The 18640-nt window shown below is 45.7% G+C and overlaps 1 protein-coding gene across 6 annotated transcripts; it reads left to right on the plus strand.

The window, feature by feature from the left end:
* Positions 1-270: 270 nt before the first annotated feature.
* Positions 271-13639, plus strand: znf395b (zinc finger protein 395b). Of its 6 annotated transcripts, XM_042301035.1 has the most exons (11): positions 272-461; positions 1657-1793; positions 1981-2177; positions 2389-2437; positions 2531-3995; positions 6849-7087; positions 7287-7387; positions 7681-8023; positions 9835-9942; positions 10199-10320; positions 12729-13639. In XM_042301035.1, the coding sequence occupies exons 2-11, from the start codon at positions 1677-1679 to the stop codon at positions 12886-12888; spliced, it is 2901 nt and encodes a 966-aa protein (XP_042156969.1). In that variant the 5' UTR covers positions 272-461; positions 1657-1676; the 3' UTR covers positions 12889-13639. The 6 variants fall into 6 exon arrangements, with proteins under 6 accessions (XP_042156967.1, XP_042156969.1, XP_042156966.1 ...); XM_042301033.1 differs by having other exon boundaries at positions 271-461; positions 2389-3995; positions 7684-8023; XM_042301032.1 differs by having other exon boundaries at positions 1648-1793; positions 2389-3995.
* Positions 13640-18640: the final 5001 nt, after the last annotated feature.

Consider the following 18640-nt stretch of genomic DNA (forward strand, 5'->3'; position numbering starts at 1 on the left):
GTTTTGTTTATGTTTGTTTATTTTTTATGATGACGTTGCACAGGGAAACCCATTATGAACATTTATATTTGAACCAGACTATCTGCACATTGAAAACACGCATCAAAAAAAATATGAAGAAGTAAAAATCTCTGGTCATTGTGTTTCATGTAGCCTAGTTTCTCTGGCGCAGTTCTCCCTCCGTCTGTCTGTGTCTGTGCGCCGAGGGTATAATTTTGAACTCGTAACCTATCACCCAGATCTGCCCTTGTGCAGTCTGATATCTCGCGCTGTGGCCAGCTGTCGCTCTCCGCACTGCTCCACCATACGCGCGCACGTAGCCACATCCGCACAGAGCGCATCCTGCAATCGGTTCCCCATCCAGCCACCCTTTCACTGGTAGTCATCAAGGCAGACCCGGTGGAGACGCCTACTTTCATTCACTCTCCAAACTGGACACAAGAATCTCGATCGCTCTAACGGTAAATATCATCATGTTTTATTCTTAAATATGATAGTAGTAATGTTTAGAAAATATTAATAACGTTAGTGATGGGTCTGCTTTTTTTTATATGTTTGGGCATGTTTGTAATGAGGGGGATTTCCTAATCGTTCTGGGTTGCCGGGTAGGATAGATGTTTTCATTGAGTTTATCGGTGTTGTTTTGAGATTTCTCTATTTTCTTTTCACTATTACAACACATGACTTCGGACTAATACGACAATGGCAATATTCTCCGGGAAATTATACTACTTTTTATTAAACATTAAGCGGATATGACTATATTCACCATCTCCATCTCCAACGCTCCGGCCGAAACTCGTGTCCGAACACGTTGACAGAAAGGGGTGTGTAGCCTGGAAAGAAGCTCTCAGCCAATGAGCGCCCGTCTCCTCCACAGTAGGGCTGTTTACTAGTGGATGTGAGCGCCTATTGGACTAGATGACTATACCTCCAGGGTCTTTACTAGCCTATCGGCACAGTCCCCAAATAATGCAGTTTAAAACAAGTCTATGTTTTAAAATGATAAACGTTAGGTTAAACAGAAATGGGATATTGTGCTCCACTAAAAAGCCACTCAGGAGTCCACACACACTGCACACTTGCTACCTCTCGGTCAGTCAGACAGAGAGGGGTGTGTGATCTAAAAAAAACAACACTCTCGGTACAGGATGATGTCATTGGTTGTGTGGTTGACTTTTAGGAATTTTCGCAACATCACTCCTTTGTTAGATGGAAACTGTAATTACACATGCAGGTGCTGATAAACATGTAATTACCAGTAATGATTGAAGTAAAACATTTTGTGCTGTGATTTACATTCCAAAACATTCCATAATATTTATATGCACACAAAAAAAAACATTATTTGCTGCTTTCCTTCCAATGAAGAGATGGCTTTTATTTTATGGTTCTAGAATAGCATAACTTTTGTTCTATGGTTCTAGAATAGCATAACTTTTATTCTAAGGTTCTAGAATAGCATAACTTTTATTCTATGGTTCTAGAATAGCATAACTTTTATTCTATGGTTCTAGAATAGCATAACTTTTATTCTATGGTTCTAGAATAGCATAACTTTTATTCTATGGTTCTAGAATAGCATAACTTTTATTCTAATAGAACTTCATGATGTATCTTAGAATTTATTTATTTTTATATTCTGAGCTCCTCCAGCCTCTACCAGCAGCAGCACCATGGCAACCAAGAGACCAGAGGACAGGATCTCTTCTTCAGGACCACAGTCATGTCCCTCTACAGCAGTAAGACCCACAGACACCAGGCAGCCTGGGGCAGAGACACAGGAGACACTGGTAAGTGGACCCATACAAGCAGAGATAGGAAGAAGGAATCCATCATTCAATTTCAATATTTTGTGGGTATCTAAAAGTATTGCCACAGTTTTACTGTACAGGTGTCATTGTCTCAACTGTGCCTCCATCTCTGCGTCTCGCCCATATCTTATCAGTGTTGCACCTCTGTCCCTGTGTCTGTCTGCAGGTGTACATGCAGTGCTGTGGGCAGGAAGCCCCTAATAAGACAGAGAGGAACGGTCATAGGAAAATCATGGATAGGAACCATCAGGGCCCAGTCTTTGTGCCCCAGGGGAGGACTGAGAGGGTCTGGACCCACCCCCCGGCTCCCCAGCAGACTACAACTCCCACAATACCCTCCTGCCCTGTGTCTCCCCCTTACAGGTAGACTCTCTCGCTGTGGGCATCCTTCAGCCTAAAGCTGTTCTTCATCATTTCACACCACCTTACAACATCAACTGTTATCTTGGTACTCCTCAATGGAGTCTCCATTCTTCATCTGCTCCTCTTCTTTAAGTTGTCTGTTTAGGTGAAGATTGTGATCGTTGCCCCAAGACTAAATCCATCTTGTAATTAATGCCCCCCCCCTCCTCAGTTTCTGGAGCCCAGGGTCGGTGGAGATGGATGAGATCATGGCAGCCATGGTTCTGACCAGTCTGTCCTGCAGCCCTGTGGTCCAGAGTTCTCCTCAGAGTCAGAATGACTCTCTACCAGGTAGGTTAGTCAATAAAGCCATGGTTCTGACCAGTCTGTCCTGCAGCCCTGTGGTCCAGAGTTCTCCTCAGAGTCAGAATGACTCTCTACCAGGTAGGTTAGTCAATAAAGCCATGGTTCTGACCAGTCTGTCCTGCAGCCCTGTGGTCCAGAGTTCTCCTCAGAGTCAGAATGACTCTCTACCAGGTAGGTTAGTCAATAAAGCCATGGTTCTGACCAGTCTGTCCTGCAGCCCTGTGGTCCAGAGTTCTCCTCAGAGTCAGAACGACTCTCTACCAGGTAGGTTAGTCAATAAAGCCATGGTTCTGACCAGTCTGTCCTGCAGCCCTGTGGTCCAGAGTTCTCCTCAGAGTCAGAATGACTCTCTACCAGGTAGGTTAGTCAATAAAGCCATGGTTCTGACCAGTCTGTCCTGCAGCCCTGTGGTCCAGAGTTCTCCTCAGAGTCAGAATGACTCTCTACCAGGTAGGTTAGTCAATAAAGCCATGGTTCTGACCAGTCTGTCCTGCAGCCCTGTGGTCCAGAGTTCTCCTCAGAGTCAGAATGACTCTCTACCAGGTAGGTTAGTCAATAAAGCCATGGTTCTGACCAGTCTGTCCTGCAGCCCTGTGGTCCAGAGTTCTCCTCAGAGTCAGAATGACTCTCTACCAGGTAGGTTAGTCAATAAAGCCATGGTTCTGACCAGTCTGTCCTGCAGCCCTGTGGTCCAGAGTTCTCCTCAGAGTCAGAATGACTCTCTACCAGGTAGGTTAGTCAATAAAGCCATGGTTCTGACCAGTCTGTCCTGCAGCCCTGTGGTCCAGAGTTCTCCTCAGAGTCAGAATGACTCTCTACCAGGTAGGTTAGTCAATAAAGCCATGGTTCTGACCAGTCTGTCCTGCAGCCCTGTGGTCCAGAGTTCTCCTCAGAGTCAGAATGACTCTCTACCAGGTAGGTTAGTCAATAAAGCCATGGTTCTGACCAGTCTGTCCTGCAGCCCTGTGGTCCAGAGTTCTCCTCAGAGTCAGAACGACTCTCTACCAGGTAGGTTAGTCAATAAAGCCATGGTTCTGACCAGTCTGTCCTGCAGCCCTGTGGTCCAGAGTTCTCCTCAGAGTCAGAATGACTCTCTACCAGGTAGGTTAGTCAATAAAGCCATGGTTCTGACCAGTCTGTCCTGCAGCCCTGTGGTCCAGAGTTCTCCTCAGAGTCAGAATGACTCTCTACCAGGTAGGTTAGTCAATAAAGCCATGGTTCTGACCAGTCTGTCCTGCAGCCCTGTGGTCCAGAGTTCTCCTCAGAGTCAGAATGACTCTCTACCAGGTAGGTTAGTCAATAAAGCCATGGTTCTGACCAGTCTGTCCTGCAGCCCTGTGGTCCAGAGTTCTCCTCAGAGTCAGAATGACTCTCTACCAGGTAGGTTAGTCAATAAAGCCATGGTTCTGACCAGTCTGTCCTGCAGCCCTGTGGTCCAGAGTTCTCCTCAGAGTCAGAATGACTCTCTACCAGGTAGGTTAGTCAATAAAGCCATGGTTCTCACTCACACACTCACTCACTCACTCACTCACTCACTCACACTGACCCAGTACCAGGTAAGTCAGTGTGTCACGATCGTCGTATGGAATGGACCAAGGTGCAGCGTGGTGAGTGTACATTCTTACTTTATGCAAATGTTGCCAACAAAACAATAATACAACAAAACGAACGTGAAGCTCTGTAAGGCTGTGTGCACAACTACCCACAACTACCAAAAGGAAAAAAGGCTACCTAAGTATGATTCCCAATCAGAGACAACGATAGACAGCTGTCCCTGATTGAGAACCATACCCGGCCAAAACATAGAAACAAACAACATAGAATGCCCACCCCAAATCACACCCTGACCTAACCAAATAGAGAAATAAAACGTCTCTCTAAGGTCAGGGTGTGACACAGTGAGGCAAACACACAGAGAACCAATTGCAACCCAGGGTTCCAATTACACATTGAGTCTTTGAGGTGCCCAACCTGCCCTAGTCTCCCTGGAATTGGAACCTTTTAAGACAGTGGTTGTAGCCCTAAACCAGCTCACCTTATTCACCTAATCAAGGGCTTGACAGTTGACTATTTAAATCAGGTGTGCTAGCTCTGGAATATTTAAAATACATGGAAAAGCTGAGGGTTCCTGAGGAGAAGTTAAACACCAACAGAAGTCCCCCCCTCTCTCTAACATGGTTACATAGTAACCACCAACAGAAGCCCCCCTCTCTAACATGCTTACATTGTAACCACCAACAGAAGTCCCCCTCCTCTCTAGCATGGTTACATAGTAACCACAAACAGAAGCCCCCTCTCTAACATGGTTACATAGTAACCACCAACAGAAGCCCCCCTCTCTAACATGGTTAAATAGTAACCACCAACAGAAGCCCCCCTCTCTAACATGGTTAAATAGTAACCACAAACAGAAGCCCCCCTCTCTCTAACATGGTTAAATAGTAACCACAAACAGAAGCCCCCTCTCTAACATGGTTACATTGTAACCACCAACAGAAGCCCCCCCTCTCTAACATGGTTACATTGTAACCACCAACAGAAGCCCCCCTCTCTAACATGGTTACATTGTAACCACCAACAGAAGCCCCCCTCTCTAACATGGTTACATTGTAACCACAAACAGAAGCCCCCCTCTCTAACATGGTTACATTGTAACCACCAACAGAAGCCCCCCTCTCTAACATGGTTACATTGTAACCACAAACAGAAGCCCCCCTCTCTCTAACATGGTTACATAGTAACCACCAACAGAAGCCCCCCCCGTCTCTCTAACATGGTTACATAGTAACCACCAACAGAAGCCCCCTCCCCCGTCTCTCTAACATAATTACATAGTAACCACCAACAGAAGCCCCCCTCCTCTCTAACATGGTTATATAGTAACTATACTGACCACCATGCTGTCTCTAACATGGTTATATAGTGACTATACTGACCACCATGTTGTCTCTCTAACATGGTTATATAGTGACTATACTGACCACCATGTTGTCTCTCTAACATGGTTATATAGTGACTATACTGACCACCATGCTGTCTCTAACATGGTTATATAGTGACTATACTGACCACCATGTTGTCTCTAACATGGTTATATAGTGACTATACTGACCACCATGTTGTCTCTCTAACATGGTTATATAGTGACTATACTGACCACCATGTTGTCTCTCTAACATGGTTATATAGTGACTATACTGGCCACCATGTTGTCTCTCTAACATGGTTATATAGTGACTATACTGACCACCATGTTGTCTCTCTAACATGGTTATATAGTGACTATACTGACCACCATGCTGTCTCTTTAACATGGTTACATAATAACCACCAACAGAAGCCCCCTCTCTAACATGGTTATATAGTGACTATACTGACCACCATGTTGTCTCTCTAACATGGTTATATAGTGACTATACTGACCACCATGCTGTCTCTCTAACATGGTTACATAATAACCACCAACAGAAGCCCCCCCCCTCTCTAACATGGTTAAATAGTGACTATACTGACCACCATGTTGTCTCTCTAACATGGTTATATAGTAACTATACTGACCACCATGTTGTCTCTCTAACATGGTTAAATAGTGACTATACTGACCACCATGCTGTCTCTAACATTGTTATATAGTGACTATACTGACCACCATGTTGTCTCTAACATGGTTATATAGTGACTATACTGACCACCATGTTGTCTCTAACATGGTTATATAGTGACTATACTGACCACCATGCTGTCTCTCTAACATGGTTATATAGTGACTATACTGACCACCATGTTGTCTCTAACATGGTTATATAGTGACGATACTGACCACCATGCTGTCTCTAACATGGTTATATAGTGACTATACTGACCACCATGTTGTCTCTCTAACATGGTTATATAGTGACTATACTGACCACCATGTTGTCTCTCTAACATGGTTATATAGTAACTATACTGACCACCATGTTGTCTCTAACATGGTTATATAGTAACTATACTGACCACCATGTTGTCTCTCTAACATGGTTATATAGTAACTATACTGACCACCATGCTGTCTCTAACATGGTTATATAGTGACTATACTGACCACCATGCTGTCTCTCTAACATGGTTACATAATAACCACCAACAGAAGCCCCCCCTCTCTAACATGGTTATATAGTGACTATACTGACCACCATGTTGTCTCTCTAACATGGTTATATAGTGACTATACTGACCACCATGCTGTCTCTAACATGGTTAAATAGTGACTATACTGACCACCATGTTGTCTCTCTAACATGGTTATATAGTAACTATACTGACCACCATGCTGTGTCTCTCTAGGTTCATCATCATGGGGCGGAGACATGGAGTGTAGGGGCGGAGACATGGAGTGTGGGGGCGGAGACATGGAGTGTGGGGGCGGGGAGCTTTCGGACAGCGGCAGCAGTGGCTACTGGAGCTGGGACCACGGCAACGTTAGTCCCGCTCCGTCCCCTTCTGTCGCCGAGATGGACAGCCGCCCAGATGAAGGACTGCATATGGAGCTGGGGGGTGAGCTACATACAGCCGCAAGGTCAAAGGTGAGGGGGGAGGAGGCTGTCACCATGAAGATAGAGAGAGAAAAAGGCAGTTGAAGAATCGGTGAGGTAGCTGATGAGGTTTGTTTTGTTCTTCTCTCTTTCTCTGTCTCTCTGTCTCTCTTTCTCTCCCTTCCATCTCTCTTTTTCTTTACCTCTCTCTCTCCCTCTACCGGTCCCCTCTCTCTCTCTCTGATCACAGAGTTCTTTCAGAGGAACGTACAGGTGTCTGTGGCCTAGCTGTGGCAAGGTGCTCACGTCTTCAGTTGGTATGAAGAGACATGTCCGTGTGATGCACCTGGGGTGAGTTTCCCTCTCAGCCATCTGGTTTAGAGAAACACATACATGTAGCCCAATTATATTGTTAACTTACTCTGTCTCCCTCTCTTTGTCTCTCCATTCCAAATTAACATGCACACACCACACCCTGGCACACACACACACCACACCCTGGCACACACACACACCCCACTCCGGCACACACACACAAACCCACCCCGGCACACACACAAACCCACCCCGGCACACACACACACCACACCCTGGCACACACACCCCGGCACACACACACACCACACCCCGGCACACACCTACAGCAGTGGATCGGAGCAGTCCCCAAGAGAGGAAGACTTCTACTACACAAAGATTTCCTGCGAAGCTCCAGCAGACCCCTCTCTCGTTTCCCCTCTTCCCCCAGACCCCTCTCCCGTCTCCCCTCTTCCCCCAGCCCCCCTCCCGGCTTCGTCCCCTCACGTCCCCTGGGCATCCTGTGGCTCCCCTCTAAGCCCTGATCCAGATTCCGGACTCCAGATCACGTCCTCGGGGTCAGGGAGCTCCAGGCCCAGCTCAGGTCCAGAGTCAGCCCCATATCAGCACAGACCTCTCAGCCAGTCTGCCCCTAGCTCCTCCTGGCAGATACAGACAGACCATGTCTATCAGGTAGGTGGCCCTGGTCTCTCTTTCATTTCATACAGTGCCTTGCGAAAGTATTCGGCCCCCTTGAACTTTGCGACCCTTTGCCACATTTCAGGCTTCAAACATAAAGATATAAAACTGTATTTTTTGTGAAGAATCAACAACAAGTGGGACACAATCATGAAGTGGAACGACATTTATTGGATATTTCAAACTTTTTTAACAAATCAAAAACTGAAAAATTGGGCGTGCAAAATTATTCAGCCCCTTTACTTTCAGTGCAGCAAACTCTCTCCAGAAGTTCAGTGAGGATCTCTGAATGATCCAATGTTGACCTAAATGACTAATGATGATAAATACAATCCACCTGTGTGTAATCAAGTCTCCGTATAAATGCACCTGCACTGTGATAGTCTCAGAGGTCCGTTAAAAGCGCAGAGAGCATCATGAAGAACAAGGAACACACCAGGCAGGTCCGAGATACTGTTGTGAAGAAGTTTAAAGCCGGATTTGGATACAAAAAGATTTCCCAAGCTTTAAACATCCCAAGGAGCACTGCAAGCGATAATATTGAAATGGAAGGAGTATCAGACCACTGCAAATCTCCCAAGACCTGGCCGTCCCTCTAAACTTTCAGCTCATACAAGGAGAAGACTGATCAGAGATGCAGCCAAGAGGCTCATGATCACTCTGGATGAACTGCAGAGATCTACAGCTGAGGTGGGAGACTCTGTCCATAGGACAACAATCAGTTGTATATTGCACAAATCTGGCTTTTATGGAAGAGTGGCAAGAAGAAAGCCATTTCTTAAAGATATCCATAAAAAGTGTCGTTTAAAGTTTGCCACAAGCCACCTGGGAGACACACCAAACATGTGGAAGAAGGTGCGCTGGTCAGATGAAACCAAAATTGAACTTTTTGGCAACAATGCAAAACGTTATGTTTGGCGTAAAAGCAACACAGCTCATCACCCTGAATACACCATCCCCACTGTCAAACATGGTGGTGGCAGCATCATGGTTTGGGCCTGCTTTTCTTCAGCAGGGACAGGGAAGATGGTTAAAATTGATGGGAAGATGGATGGAGCCAAATACAGGACCATTCTGGAAGAAAACCTGATGGAGTCTGCAAAAGACCTTAGACTGGGACGGAGATTTGTCTTCCAACAAGACAATGATCAAAAACATAAAGCAAAATCTACAATGGAATGGTTCAAAAATGAACATATCCAGGTGTTAGAATGGCCAAGTCAAAGTCCAGACCTGGCGCTACAAAGTATTAACTTAAGGGGGCTGAATAATTTTGCACGCCCAATTTTTCAGTTTTTGATTTGTTAAAAAGTTTGAAATATCCAATAAATGTCGTTCCACTTCATGATTGTGTCCCACTTGTTGTTGATTCTTCACAAAAAAATACAGTTTTATATCTTTATGTTTGAAGCCTGAAATGTGGCAAAAGGTCACAAAGTTCAAGGGGGCCGAATACTTTCGCAAAGGCACTGTATATATTCCACTCAGTAACAATTGCCACTGCTTTCTAGGGCATACTGGGTCTGCCATGACCTGCAGAGGGTCGGTGCTTTGGATGTTGAGATCATTTGCAGTTCATGATTGTTTATTCATTTTTATGGTTTTAGGCTGGTTTCTCTGTTTCTCATTTCAACCAACTTGTCTTGTATGGCAAGGCAGTGATGTTGCATTGTTGAATTGTTTTATGCGTTGTGTTTAGAAACAACAGCTAGCCATCTTGAAAAGAGTTTGACTAGAATTGCAGTCAAATAAATGTATGGGAGTTTGAGAGATGTCTGGTCTGTTGTTGTCTTCCTGTCCTCCAGGCCTGCACTCCCCTCCAGGTGACCATGTCCTCCTGCAGCCCTGCCCCCTGTTGTTGGACCCCTCCCCCTCTCACCGTCTCTAACCAACACAGCCATCACAACACCCAGGTACGTCTGCTCTCCTCTCCTCTTCCTGGTTAGGCTCAACCTCAGCTGTTCCTTCCCAGGTCTCTCCAGAACGAGAATATCTTGTGATATCTAACATCTATGTCCTGGTTAACGTCAGAGCATCAGTAGGATAACAGGCGGATGTGAGCCTATTAATAGTGACTATTTAATTATTTCTTATTACTATTATTATTATTATTAAGACATGCCTTGCTTTTCTCTTCCCCCTCTGCTCCTTCTCTCCTGCCCCCTACAGGTGGTGACGGGTCGCTGCAGGTCTGTGAGTGTGGGAGAGCAGTGGCTTCAACAGAACAGCGCCACCAACAGGCTAACCACCTTGAGAGCAGCCTCTCCGTCGGGCTCTCACTGCTCCTTCAGGTTAGAACTACCTATGACTGCTCCTTCAGGTTAGAACTACCTATGACTGCTCCTTCAGGTTAGAACTACCTATGACTGCTCCTTCAGGTTAGAACCACCTATGACTGCTCCTTCAGGTTACAACTACCTATGACTGCTCCTTCAGGTTAGAACAACCTATGACTGCTCCTTCAGGTTAGAACTACCTATGACTGCTCCTTCAGGTTATAACCACCTATGTCTGCTCCTTTAGGTTAGAACTACCTATGACTGCTCCTTCAGGTTAGAACTACCTATCACTGCTCCTTCAGGTTACAACTACCTATGACTGCTCCTTCAGGTTACAACTACCTATGACTGCTCCTTCAGGTTAGAACTACCTATGACTGCTCCTTCAGGTTATAATCACCTATCACTGCTCCTTCAGGTTAGAACTACCTATCACTGCTCCTTCAGGTTAGAACTATCTATGACTGCTCCTTCAGGTTAGAACTACCTATGACTGCTCCTTCAGGTTAGAACTACCTATCACTGCTCCTTCAGGTTAGAACTACCTATGACTGCTCCTTCAGGTTCAAACTACCTATGACTGCTCCTTCAGGTTAGAACTACCTATGACTGCTCCTTCAGGTTAGAACTACCTATGACTGCTCCTTCAGGTTAGAACTACCTATGACTGCTCCTTCAGGTTAGAACTACCTATGACTGCTCCTTCAGGTTATAATCACCTATGTCTGCTCCTTCAGGTTAGAACTACCTATGACTGCTCCTTCAGGTTAGAACTACCTATGACTGCTCCTTCAGGTTAGAACTACCTATGACTGCTCCTTCAGGTTAGAACTACCTATCACTGCTCCTTCAGGTTAGAACTACCTATGACTGCTCCTTCAGGTTCAAACTACCTATGACTGCTCCTTCAGGTTAGAACTACCTATGACTGCTCCTTCAGGTTAGAACTACCTATGACTGCTCCTTCAGGTTAGAACTACCTATGACTGCTCCTTCAGGTTAGAACTACCTATGACTGCTCCTTCAGGTTAGAACTACCTATGACTGCTCCTTCAGGTTAGAACTACCTATGACTGCTCCTTCAGGTTAGAACTACCTATGACTGCTCCTTCAGGTTAGAACTACCTATCACTGCTCCTTCAGGTTAGAACTACCTATGACTGCTCCTTCAGGTTAGAACTACCTATGGACTGCATTTCTTATTTCTCTCATCCCTGTCATGCTCTCACTGCTCCTTTAGTCAGCACCATTTATCCTCTCCTTTCTTCTCTCCTCCATCTCAACTATCTATCCTCTATTCTTCTCTCCACCTTTCCTTTCCTCTCTCCTCTCCCCTGTGTCTCAACGATTCTCTCCTCTCTGTTCTGTCTCAACTTTCTCTCCTCTCCATTCTGTTCCAACTATCTTCTATCCCCTCTGTCTCAACTTTCTCTCCTCTCCGTTCTGTCTCAACTATCTCTCCATTCTGTCTCAACTATCTCTCCATTCTGTCTCAACTATCTCTCCATTCTGTCTCAACTATCTCTCCATTCTGTCTCAACTATCTCTCCATTCTGTCTCAACTATCTCTCCTCTCTGTCTCAACTATCTCTCCTCTCTGTCTCAACTATCTCTCCTCTCTGTCTCAACTATCTCTCCTCTCTGTCTCAACTATCTATCCTCTCCCCTCTGTCTCAACTATCTATCCTCTCCCCTCTGTCTCAACTATCTCTCCTCTCCCCTCTGTCTCAACTATCTCTCCTCTCCCCTCTGTCTCAACTATCTCTCCTCTCCCCTCTGTCTCAACTATCTCTCCTCTCCCGTCTGTCTCAACTATCTCTCCTCTCTGTCTCAACTATCTCTCCTCTCTGTCTCAACTATCTCTCCCCTCTGTCTCAACTATCTCTCCTCTCCCCTCTGTCTCAACTATCTATCCTCTCCTCTCTGTCTCAACTATCTATCCTCTTCCCTCTGTCTCAACTATCTATCCTCTCCTCTCTGTCTCAACTATCTCTCCTCTCTGTCTCAACTATCTCTCCTCTCCATTATGTCTCAACTATCTTCTTTCCCCTCTGTCTCAACTATCTCTCCTCTCCATTTAGTCTCAACTATCTCTCCTTTCCCGTCTCTCAACTATCTCTCCTCTCCCTTATGTCTCAACTATCTCTCCTCTCCATTCCTGATAACTCCTCTATCTTTCTCTTCTATCTTTTTCTCTGCACAGACTCCACACCTCTCCCAATGTGACGGAAGGGCATGATTAGATGGCTAGATAAGAAACATGATGGAGAATGTGTAACTTGTTCTCTCTAACACAACCTTTTCTCTATATTATGTATACTATTAGTCCGCCAAACGTCCCCATCTTGGTTTCTTGTGTATCATCCCTTTAGGAAGGGACGAGGGGAGACTGAAACGTTTCTTGTGTATCATCCCTTTAGGAAGGGACGAGGGGAGGCTGAAACATTTCTTGTGTATCATCCCTGTAGGAAGGGACGAGGGGAGGCTAAGAAGTGTCGTAAGGTGTACGGAGTGGAGCACAAGGAGCAGTGGTGCACGGCCTGCCGCTGGAAGAAAGCCTGCCAGCGCTTCACAGACTAAACGAGTGTTTGAACGAAGGATGATGAAAGAAAGAGACTGAAAAAGAGAGGACGCGATCAGGATCAGGGCCTGTAAAAGCCATCAACAACAACAACTTCCTTTTTTTCTACCTTGTTTATTTTCCCCTCAAGGAATATAGTTCTGTTTTTTTATACGTTGACCTGAGAAGTACGTCAGTGTGCGATGTTGGTGCTAGTAGCTAGTAGGTTAGACTGTGTTATGTGGTAGGCCTACCAATGCTCTTCCGTCCCAGACCTGTTTGTGCTGTGTAGCATGGCAACAACCATAGGAGTTAGCTATACACAGGGATGGGCACTGGCTAGTTGCCCTGGGTAACATTTGGGTCCAAAGTATGCGCCATACAATATTTCTAAGAACAAACTTTGACTGGCCTGGTGTGATCTGAATAGTACTAGCGGGCTAGCTTCATATCCTACTAGCCTGGTCTGAATAGTACTATCGGGCTAGCTTCATATCCTACTAGCCTGGTCTGAATAGTACTAGCGGGCTAGCTTCATATCCTACTAACCTGGTCTGTACGGTACTATCGGGCTAGCTTCATATCCTACTAGTATGGTCTAAATAGTACTAGCGGGCTAGCTTCATATCCTACTAGCCTGGTCTGAATAGTACTAGCGGGCTAGCTTCATATCCTACTAGTATGGTCTGTACGGTACTATCGGGCTAGCTTCATATCCTACTAGCCTGGTCTGAATAGTACTAGCGGGCTAGCTTCATATCCTACTAGCCTGGTCTGAATAGTACTATAGCTTCATATCCTACAAGCCTGGTCTGAATAGTACTAGCTTTCATATCCTACTAAGCCTACTAGGGCTAGCTGCCTGGTCTAAACAGTACTAGTGGGCTAGCTTCATATCCTACTAGCCTGGTCTGTACGGTACTATCGGGCTTTCATATCCTACTAGCCTGGTCTGAATAGTACTAGCGGGCTAAGCTGAATAGTACTAGCTTCCTGGTCTGATATCCTACTAAGCTGGTCTGTACGGTACTATCGGGCTAGCTTCATATCCTACTAGCCTGGTCTGAATAGTACTAGCGGGCTAGCTTCATATCCTACTAGCCTGGTCTGAATAGTACTAGCGGGCTAGCTTCATATCCTACAAGCCTGGTCTGAATAGTACTAGCAAGCTAGCTTCATATCCTACTAAGCTGGTCTGTACGGTACTAGCGGGCTAGCTTAATTTCCTACTAGCCTGGTCTGAACAGTACTAGCGGGCTAGCTTCATATCCTACTAGCCTGGTCTGAACGGTACTATCGGGCTAGCTTCATTTCCTACTAGCCTGGTCTGAACAGTACTAGTGGGCTAGCTTCATATCCTACTAGCCTGGTCTGTACGGTACTATCGGGCTAGCTTCATTTCCTACTAGCCTGGTCTGAATAGTACTAGCGGGCTAGCTTCATATCCTACTAGCCTGGTCTGAATAGTACTAGCGGGCTAGCTTCATATCCTACTAGCCTGGTCTGTACGGTACTATCGGGCTAGCTTCATTTCCTACTAGCCTGGTCTGAATAGTACTAGCGGGCTAGCTTCATTTCCTACTAGCCTGGTCTGAATAGTACTAGCGGGCTAGCTAGCACACCTTCCACTGAGAGCATCTCTCCTCACCTTCCACTGAGAGCATCTCTACACACCTTCCACTGAGAGCATCTCTACACACCTTCCACTGACAGCATCTCTCCTCACCTTCCACTGAGAGCATCTCTACACACCTTCCACTGACAGCATCTCTACACACCTTCCACTGAGAGCATCTCTACACACCTTCCACTGACAGCATCTTCCAGCATCTCTACACACCTTCCACTGACAGAGACATCTCTACACACCTTCACCTTCCACTGACAGCATCTCTACACACCTTCCACTGACAGCATCTCTACACACCTTCCACTGACAGCATCTCTACACACCTTCCACTGACAGCATCTCTACACACCTTCCACTGACAGAATCTCTACACACCTTCCACTGACAGCATCTCTACACACCTTCCACTGACAGCATCTCTACACACCTTCCACTGACAGCATCTCTACACACCTTCCACTGACAGCATCTCTACACACCTTCCACTGACAGCATCTCTACACACCTTCCACTGACAGAATCTCTACACACCTTCCACTGACAGCATCTCTACACACCTTCCACTGACAGCATCTCTACACACCTTCCACTGACAGAATCTCTACACACCTTCCACTGACAGAATCTCTACACACCTTCCACTGTATGTTTTTTCTCTTCTTCTTCAACATTTCATTCTTCCCTGTGGTCTCTACGGAGGTAATGGAAACCTGTTACTCTACATGGTGTGCTATCTATGAGTTCTTCCTTTGGACTATTTTGTGTTTGTGTCTCTTTTTAAATGATTGTCTTTCTATCCCGCCGGAGAGGCAGAGGTTTATGTTCTGTTTTGGCACATTTTATGGAAATGTATTTTACAAGGATAATGATAAATAAGCTACATTTGGTTTGACTCGTTGTGGTTTTTAATCGAGTCAGTTCCTTCCATAACAGCATTTTACTCTTCCCCTTCTTGGTAAGCATTGTTATGGTTCTGTCTGTATAAGCTTCTGGACAGTATTGGGGTCATTTTGAATTGGGCAGTCAATTCAGGAATTTAAACTGAAATTCCAATTTTAAAAAAAATTGTGTTTGTTCTCAATGATTTCTCAATAAATGGAAGAGGAGCAGCAAATTATTTCAAAAGTTTAGAATTTTTATTTAAAAAAACACTCTGTATTGATTGATTTGGACCACCAGGGGGCACTACCAAGGGATCAGGCAATTAGACAACAAAATTTGTATTAGCCTTCGAATGAAACAACAAAAAGATATTGTCTAATGTTATTAACACATTCAAATAATGTATCAACAGAAATAACCACTGAGAATATCGGGCACTGACAATTTTCTGTATCGACAATCCACAAGAGAAATAGCAAACTCATTTATTATATTTTTCTCTATACAGGTTTCTTAAAGACTTTTAAACAATAATACACATTAGAAATGTACACTATATTCACAAAGTTCTTTGTGTGTGAACGAGAGACATGTACTCACAAACACACACTCTTTAACATACCCTACTGGATAAATACTGCCTGAAGGTATGCGTGGCAAAACAATATCAACCTCTAACAGGTGAAATTCTAACCTAAAACCATAACATAGTGTTGTGTTATTGAGTATTTTCAGACAAGCAGACAAACTGTGTTTCATACAGTAGCAAGAAGATAACATGCACATATCTCTCATCTTGCCTTTTTTTTTTGTTAAAATCAGATAGGTGGTAAATTCAGTTTGGTATGTATCCTAGAAGACAAATACAGGACATGATCTACTCTACCAACACCAGGGGGCAGTGTTACCCTACTGTCTGGGATGCTGATCTACTCTACCAACACAACACCAGGGGGCAGTGTTACCCTACTGTCTGGGATGCTGATCTACTCTACCAACACAACACCAGGGGGCAGTGTTACCCTACTGTCTGGGATGCTGATCTACTCTACCAACACAACACCAGGGGGCAGTGGTACCCTACTGTCTGGGATGCTGATCTACTCTGCCAACACCAGGGGGAAGTGTTACCCTACTCTCTGGGATGCTGATCTACTCTACCAACACCAGGGCGCAGTGTTACCCTACTGTCTGGGATGCTGATCTACTCTACCAGCACCACACCAGGGGGCAGTGGTACCCTACTGTCTGGGATGCTGATCTACTCTACCAACACCAGGGGGCAGTGTTACCCTACTGTCTGGGATGCTGATCTATTCTACCAACACAACACCAGGGGGCAGTGTTACCCTACTGTCTGGGATGCGGATTCTACTCTACCAACACCAGGGGGCAGTGTTACCCTACTGTCTGGCATGCTGATCTACTCTACCAACACCAGGGGGCAGTGTTACCCTACTGTCTGGGATGCTGATTCTACTCTACCAACACCAGGGGGCAGTGTTACCCTACTGGATGCTGATCTACTCTACCAACACCAGGGGGCAGTGTAACCCTACTGTCTGGGATGCTGATTCTACTCTACCAACACAACACCAGTTGGCAGTGTTACCCTAATATCTACTGTCTGGTAGCTGATCCAATCTGCGGTTCCCACTATATGGCCAAGCTGCAAAATCTAAATTGGCTATGTAGTAAACATTTATGAAAAAGGAGAAACATTTATCAAAACTAAAAGGAGCTTTTTGGTGGAAATAAAAAATGAGGTGGGCAAGCCTAAGGTTGGAGGTAAAGGTTAAGTTTAGGATTAAGGTTAGGGTTAGGTTTAAAATCAGATTTTAAGAAGAGAAATTGTAGAATAGGCAGGGCTTCCAACTTTGCAACTTGGCCAGATAGTGACGACTGTTCTCTGCCCAGTGACATACAGTATATTCTCAGAATAGAGAAGATGCAGATCACCAGTTCTTTAATGACCCAGAGACCGTGAACAGTGCAAATAACAAATGCAACCCCTCACTCACTCAAGCTAAGTTAAAGTGCATACATACATCATAAACATCCATCCAGTCATCATCCTAACATGGGTTGGTCTTATATCATGTCGTCTGGATTTTACGACACTGACACACAATATTAAATTGTACTTTTATTTTTCAGGATGCAGTTCATTAACTGGGGTGGTAGAGTGGGAGAAACATTGATTGGCTGGAAGGAAACGCTCCTTACTTCTCTTCACAACACCGGATGGGTTTCAGAATGACCATATCATTACTCTTCTTCATTAGGCTGATGAGGTACGAGGGAGTTCACGGTCCCTGTAGACATAGTTGGGAACTATAGGAATAGAACACTAAAATAATAGTCGACAAACGGTAAACTATAGTTATTATAATTTCTATGGAGGTTCTTGGGAGGGTGGAGGCACGGGGAGAAGAGAATTCTGCTCCCCCAGGGGGTTGTGGAGGGAAGGAGAAGAGAATTCTGCTCCCCCAGGGGGTTGTGGAGGGAAGGGGAGAAGAGAATTCTGCTCCCCCAGGGGGTTGTGGAGGGAAGGGGAGGAGAAGAGAATTCTGCTCCCCCAGGGGGTTGTGGAGGCACGGGGAGAAGAGAATTCTGCTCCCCAGGGGTTGTGGAGGGAAGGGGAGAAGAGAATTCTACTCCCCCCAGGAGGTTGTGGAGGGAAGGAGAAGAGAATTCTACTCCCCGCAGGAGGTTGTGGAGGGAAGGGGAGAAGAGAATTCTGCTCCCCCAGGGGGTTGTGGAGGCACGGGGAGAAGAGAATTCTGCTCCCCCAGGGGGTTGTGGAGGGAAGGGGAGAAGAGAATTCTACTCCCCCCAGGAGGTTGTGGGGGGAAGGAGAAGAGAATTCTGCTCCCCCAGGGGGTTGTGGAGGGAAGGGGAGAAGAGAATTCTGCTCCCCCCAGGAGGTTGTGGAGGGAAGGAGAAGAGAATTCTGCTCCCCCAGGGGGTTGTGGAGGGAAGGGGAGAAGAGAATTCTACTCCCCCCAGGAGGTTGTGGAGGGAAGGAGAAGAGAATTCTGCTCCCCCAGGGGGTTGTGGAGGGAAGGGGAGAAGAGAATTCTACTCCCCCCAGGAGGTTGTGGAGGGAAGGAGAAGAGAATTCTGCTCCCCCAGGGGGTTGTGGAGGGAAGGGGAGAAGAGAATTCTGCTCCCCCAGGGGGTTGTGGAGGGAAGGGGAGAAGAGAATTCTGCTCCCCCAGGGGGTTGTGGAGGGAAGGAGAAGAGAATTCCCCCCAGGG

Source organism: Oncorhynchus tshawytscha, linkage group LG18 (genome assembly GCF_018296145.1).
Source record: "Oncorhynchus tshawytscha isolate Ot180627B linkage group LG18, Otsh_v2.0, whole genome shotgun sequence".
Lineage (NCBI taxonomy): Eukaryota > Metazoa > Chordata > Actinopteri > Salmoniformes > Salmonidae > Oncorhynchus > Oncorhynchus tshawytscha.